Source organism: Melospiza georgiana, chromosome 12, assembly GCF_028018845.1.
Source record: "Melospiza georgiana isolate bMelGeo1 chromosome 12, bMelGeo1.pri, whole genome shotgun sequence".
NCBI classification, from domain to species: domain Eukaryota; kingdom Metazoa; phylum Chordata; class Aves; order Passeriformes; family Passerellidae; genus Melospiza; species Melospiza georgiana.
Window position 1 is genome coordinate 19,733,673 of NC_080441.1, and position 6,446 is coordinate 19,740,118.

General features: G+C 56.4%; 1 protein-coding gene across 1 annotated transcript; it reads left to right on the plus strand.

Moving 5' to 3' along the window:
- Positions 1-225: 225 nt before the first annotated feature.
- Positions 226-4,304, plus strand: RPS4X (ribosomal protein S4 X-linked). Its single transcript, XM_058032517.1, has 7 exons — positions 226-260; positions 475-552; positions 1,069-1,249; positions 1,681-1,778; positions 2,804-2,975; positions 3,385-3,542; positions 4,144-4,304. Exons 1-7 carry the CDS (start codon positions 258-260, stop codon positions 4,243-4,245), a joined length of 792 nt encoding a protein of 263 aa, XP_057888500.1. The 5' UTR covers positions 226-257; the 3' UTR covers positions 4,246-4,304.
- The last annotated feature ends 2,142 nt before the right edge of the window (positions 4,305-6,446 follow it).

The following is a 6,446-nucleotide window of genomic DNA, read 5'->3' on the forward strand; positions in this document are numbered from 1 at the left end:
GCGGGCTGTCCCATGCCATCAGCTATAACCGGGATGACCACAGCATCCGGCTAGGAGCAGGGAGTCCCGGAGAGCCGTGTCCCGGAGCGGGGTGTCCCCGTCGGGGTCGCCGGGAAGGGACGAGCTGTCCCGATCTGTCGCCTCGCGAGCGGCTCGGGACCTCCGAGCCTCCAGGGGGAGACGCATGTCACTGCCGCCATGCTTTGTACTTCCGCGGCGGGCCGGAAGCACCCGCCCTTTCTCGGCAGAGCGCAGCCATGGTGAGAGCGCGGTGGTGCGGCTCCCCGCCGCCATCCGCCGCCATCCGCCGCTCACCGCGGGCTGTGGCCACCCTCCCTGCGCGACAAGCGCGGGAGGGAGCTCGGCGCTTGGGTCTGGGGGACGGGAGTTGGAGGGAGCCGGGGAGGGATGGCTGGGGGGGGCAGGGCCTGGCGGCGGCCCGTAACACACCGCTTAACACGTCCCGTCCTGTAGGCCCGCGGCCCCAAGAAGCATCTGAAGCGCGTGGCTGCACCTAAGCACTGGATGTTGGACAAGCTGACGGGCGTCTTCGTGAGTGCGGGCCTGGTTTGGGTTAAAGCTGGGGTCGGGCGTGGGTTTGGGGTTCAGTCTGGGGTCGGAGGTGGGGCCTGGGGTCATGGCAGCCGCAGTCACATCAGGAGAAGTGTTCGGGTGCTGCGTGGGGCCGGCCGTGAACAAGGGCAGTTGGAAGCGGCAGGAGGTAGGGTCTTTGTGGATAGCGTTCGTGTTCCCCCGTTTGCGGAGGATGTGATAGGGTCGTTGGATGTACTCTTTTAATCTGTCTATTGTGCTTTTCCACCTCCGAGTTGAGATGGATGGTTGTGCTCTGTTGGGGACTGTGCTCTGTGAGGCTGGCAGGACTTAAGGAGACTACTGTGAATACCAAGAACAGAGAGCTTGAGCCGGTCGCTGGGTCGCTGCCTGCGTGGCAGCTGCGCTTTGTGCCGCTGCCCTTCCGTGGTCTTGCGGGAGCTCTTGGCGCTATGGTTTCCTTCTGTGGGGTGGTTGATGCTGCTTGAGCCTCCAGCAGAAACTTTCTGTCGGCAGGCTCCCCGCCCATCAACAGGCCCACACAAACTGAGGGAGTGCCTTCCCCTTATCATCTTCCTTCGCAACCGGCTGAAGTATGCTCTGACGGGAGATGAGGTCAAGAAGATCTGCATGCAGAGGTTCATCAAAATAGATGGCAAAGTCCGCACCGACATCACCTACCCTGCAGGCTTCATGGGTGAGTAGGGTTGGGGCAATTCCTTAGGCAACTCTTCTACACTGGAAGGAGAGTGTTTTGTAGGGCTGGCATTATTTGAGGGGTAAGGTTTCCCGGCTGGAGTTAAAGAAAATATAAGCAGTGGTTGCTTAGTTTGGAATTGTGCACTCCAGTGAGTACCATACTCATATACTTGTAGCGTGTAAGTGCCTGCTTGACCTGAGTACCTTGCTGTTCAGATTCCAGCCTTCAGCAGTTTTTGCTAATTTGCAGTCTGTTGCCTGCAAAAGATTGTGAGTGTTTCCTCAAGGGTAAATCCCAGCCTCATCAGTCACATCCTAAGTGTTGTTCAGCAGTTTCTGTTTCTTTTTAAGCGTGAACTTCATCCTAAGTTAGGGTCTTGGGTAGTGAGCTGATAACAGCTGCTGTTATATTTCCCTGTCTGCAATCAGATGTCATCAGCATTGAGAAGACAGGTGAGCATTTCCGCCTGGTGTATGATACCAAGGGCCGGTTTGCTGTTCACCGCATCACACCTGAGGAGGCCAAGGTGAGGAGCTTTGATGGTGGTGTAAGGGTGGGCCCACTTGGGTTTGGTTGGGGCAGTCCTTCCTCTTTGGTATCTCCTGAATGAGAGCTGATCTCTCTCTTCTCTGACAGTTGAGGCCATGTTGCACTTGGGATTGGGGCACTCAGAGTTGTGGTGAAGCCTGTGTGTGGGGGGGGAGATCTCCTTGTTACATTGAAGTAGTTCACAGATGGCTGTAGGGTCATTGTCTGGTGCCGGAGATGATGCTGTTGGCATCAGAGAATTTTGGGGTGGAGGGGAGTCTTGGCTTTGCCAGCTAACAGTGACTAGAAACATGGAACTGTCTGTGGCAAAAAAGCCTTGAACTTCTTCCCAGAGCAACAAAACTGCGTACTCCCCCCAGATGCTGGGGAGCAACTTCCTCATGCATTCCTTAACTCAGGCATGGTGTTCCTCAGCTGCAGTGCCGCTCTCTGGTTTGCATCTCCTTCTTTAAGGCAGGCTGTGCAGGCACGCAGCTGTGTGGATGGCAGAGCTGGCTGTGCTGGAGCCAACTATGGTGTAGTTCTCCTTGTGATGTTCTTCTCTGATGACTACTCTGTGTTGATCTGTGAGGTCCAGAGAGGCCTGAGGGAGTTAGGGTGATAGGCAGGAGAGAAATCAGTGCCCTTGAGGGGACAGATCTCTGTTCGGTCCTGGAGAAATGCAGCCTCTGTCTCTGTTGTGTTCCATAGGCTTTGGGGAAAAATAAGGGAACTGTCCTGGTAAAGATTTGGCTGTGAAAGTGCAGCCAGTGTTTGTGGGGAGGCTGAAGCTCAAGGTGGGCTGCTACTGCCAACAGCAAAGATGTTTTGGTGTGGGGCTGTAGCAGAGCTGCTTGGCAGCTGTTCAAAAGTAGTTACTGAGGCAGGTCACTCCGTGGGCTCATGTGTAAGCCCTGAGTGTCTGGGTGTTCTGCTGGCTGGTGGCTCTTTGGAGTACAAGAGTTCCCTAGTCCAAGGTACTGCTCGCTGCCTCAGCTGAGAGATGTTGGGTTTTGTTTGCAGTACAAGCTGTGCAAGGTGAGGAAGATCTTTGTGGGCACCAAAGGAATCCCTCACTTGGTCACTCATGATGCCCGCACTATCCGCTATCCAGACCCCCTCATCAAGGTGAATGATACGGTCCAGATTGACTTGGAGACAGGCAAGATCACAGACTTCATTAAGTTTGACACAGGTAGGTCTTGCATCACATTAAAGCCCTGTACCCTTCCCCGCCGCGGAGAGCAGTCAAAGTTAAATGCTAGGCATATTTGTACTGAAGTAGAGAGGCAGCGGTGTCAACCTTGAGAAGGGGTTTGTTTCCCAGGAGCATGTCCACCTGGAGGTGGAGCAGGGGATTCTTCCTGCAGTGGGAAACATTTCACAGGGACTTGGCAGTTCTGAGGCGCCAGGTAGAAGCAGCGAGCTGGTGGAGAGGTGCTTCAGCTTGTCTTTTGGTGATGAGAGACAGTTTCAGTCACAGAGCTGTGAGCAGTGCTAGCACGGGTGGGATGGGAATGTTTGGTAATGGGCAGAGAGCCCAAGTGGAAGGACTTCACAGCACGTGGTGCCAGCTCTTATCACACCTGTATTCCCTTACTCAGGTAACCTGTGCATGGTGACCGGCGGTGCAAACTTGGGCCGTATTGGGGTGATCACCAACCGGGAGAGGCACCCTGGGTCATTTGATGTGGTTCATGTGAAGGATGCCAACGGCAACAGCTTTGCCACCCGGCTGTCCAACATCTTCGTTATTGGCAAAGTAAGGCTGTGGAGGTGCCAAGTGGGGGGGTTCTCTTGAGAGGGGCTCTCTCTTGTGAGGAGCTGCTGGCTGAAAGAGCCTTGCTGTTTCCTTGGGCAGCTGTCTTCCCACACAGTGGAGCTTCAGTGCTGGCCTCAGTTCTGACTCGGCTCCCTGTATTTTTCCTGCTCTGGGAAGGGGAAGAAGCATTTGCAACTTTAGCAATGACTGTGTTTTCAAGAAGCAGCCCTGAAACCGTAGAGCTGGGGGCTGACCAGTGCTCAGACTTGGTGTGATCTGAGCAGCTGCTGTGACTCCGAGTGCCCCCCAGAAAACCTCTGCTGTTTTGCCATCCCTGAAGACTCTTTGTTGAGGTTATGGAGGGACAGTGTTTTGGTTTTGGCTGAAGCGCATTCTTCATGGATGTGACTGAAAGGCAGCTGTAGACCTGTGCATCCTTGGCACCTTCCTTAGGGGCCTCTGCTGCACCAGTGCCATCACCATGTACACCTGACCCAGCATGAGCAGGGGTGGGCTTGTGCTGCTTTCCCCCTTAGAGAGAGAGAGCTGTGTTGCTGTCTGGATTTCCTGATGTGAAGTGGTTTCTTCTCCCTTGCTGCAGGGCAACAAGCCATGGATCTCCTTGCCCCGTGGAAAGGGCATCCGCCTGACCATTGCTGAAGAGAGAGACAAGAGACTGGCGGCCAAGCAGAGCAGCGGATAAAGTCCAGCTCAGGCTGGCTCTGGTGCTGTCAGTGTGTTAATTAAACTGTTTACTACATGGCTCTGACTGCTGGGGAGTGTTCTGGGGCTAGGGTGGGGAGCCATGCTGCCAGTGCCAGGCCCTGCTCCCCACAAGGTCCTGCTTCTCCTGTCTGAGCAAGTACCACAGCCTTATTCCAGAAGGGCAAGGAGGAAGGGTGGGAGAGCCTTCAGACTGCTCTGTCTGTCCCTGCAAAGGTGTTTGCACGAACGCTTCTGGATGTGCAGGAGGAGCAAGGACATGGGGAGAGCTAGCTGGGCTCTCCTGTAGTGTAGTGCCAGATCAGTTTGAGGGGCTACCCCAGCTTTGTTGGCTTCAAGGGTGTTGGCACTAAGTGTCCAAGTGGGACTGCTCCTCCATGTCTTTTCTGTGGAGGTGGAGGGTGCAAGTGATCACACTGACAGCCTGACCTAAGCCGGAGGGGAATGGGCTGCTGGGGACACTTGAGCATCAGCCTGGCCTTCAGGAGCCAAGGAGCTGGGGACTGGTTGTGACATTGGGAATGGCCCTGGAGGACAAGGTGGGCTGGTGTGGGCAGTGCGTCCAGTCAGGAAGGGCAGCTGCACAACTGGGCTGTGCCAGGAAGGGTGAAAGAGGCATTGTAGGAAAGGGGAGTCTGTGCCTGGGCATGCTGTGCATGGTGTACCACCAGGTCCAGGCAAGTATGGGCACTGGAGCAATGCCAGTGGAAAAGCTGGAGTGATGGAGGCATAGAAGAGGCTGAGGGCACAACCTCTGCTCTGCTCAGCCTGGGGAAGAGGAGTCCTGGGGCCTCTCCCACTGTGCCTGCTTGCGTCAGCCTTGTGAGCACCTGTCTTCCAAGATGGATGGGGCACAGATGCGCACGATTGCAAAATTGGCATCTTCTATCAGCTTCATCAGGTGTCCATGGTGAAATGTAATTGAGCCTCATGAAGTGTCTGCAGCCAGCTGTATTCTGATGTTACGCTCTCGGGAAAGCTGAATGCTTGTGGCACTGCCCATGTTCCCTCGAGTGTTGCTGTGCTGCTCCCTCTGGATGCTGCACAGGCTCAGAGCAGCAGCATCTCCAGGGTCTTTCATGGTGCTGGCAGTGGGCTTGGTGCTTGGGCTGTCCTGTGATGCACAGATGTGAGCAGCTAGAAATGTGGGGAAAATCCCCACATTTTCATGCACAGAGCCAAAAGCAAATGTCACTTGGTTTTTATGTTGTGAAAAAGCTTTAGAAAATAGGCAAATTGAATATTTGGGAAAGAAAAACCCAGTTGTTATACTAGCAAAAAATTCCAAAATGGCAATGAAAACGACAGGTGGGAAAATTCGAGGTGAAGTGTGTGCAGTTTGGGGGTGGGTATTGCAATGGATTATCCACTGCGGGTCAGTTGGCCGCATGAGGTTGCTTCGTGTGGGTTATCCCAAATGAACTGTCTGCTGAGCATCATCGCGGGTGGATCTGGTGTATGTCATCTCTGCGTGTTTCTCGTGCATCTCCCCGCCTCCCTCCGTGTCCTTTCCCCGCTCCTCGGCTGTGTCCTCCCGCTCTCAGGGCCCCCAAGGCGGCCCCGCTGAGGCGCCACCGTGCGGTCAGTAGCTGCTCCTGCAAGAAAGCCGCGAATGCGCGTTCACCGCCAAAGGGGGTTTCTCCCTGCTGCCGCCCCCTGGCCAAACTGCCGCACTGCAAGTGCCCAGCGAAACCCGCGTGTGCGGGACCGGGCTGGGAGCCGCCTCTCGGTAAGCACGCTCCGCTGCCGTCCCACGGGCACCATGTCGGCGCCGCTAGGAGTGCAAAGCGCGGAACTGCGGCGCCGGTACTGTCGGAGCGCTGCTGCCGCCCAACGTTTGAGTGCCCCTCGCGGCCGCCGGGCCTGGTGCCCGCGCGGATATTTGGGAGCGGCGTGGCAGAGCACTGGGCGTGGGGCCGGGCGGTGGCAGCGGCAGAAGAGGGATGAGGTCGCGGCAGCGGTGAGATGACAGAAAGCCTCAGCGAGTGAGGAAGAGCCGCCTCGGGGTCGCCGCGGATGGCAGGGAAGAAGCTACAGCCCACCGCCGCGGCTGCCGGCCCGGGCGGGGGCGGCCACATCTCGAGGCCAGAGCTGGGTGTCTCTCCATGTGGCCAGAGCTCTCCTGAGCCTCTCGACCGCCCCTGTTCGCCTTGCGCCCTTGCCTCTGCTCCAGCATCGCCC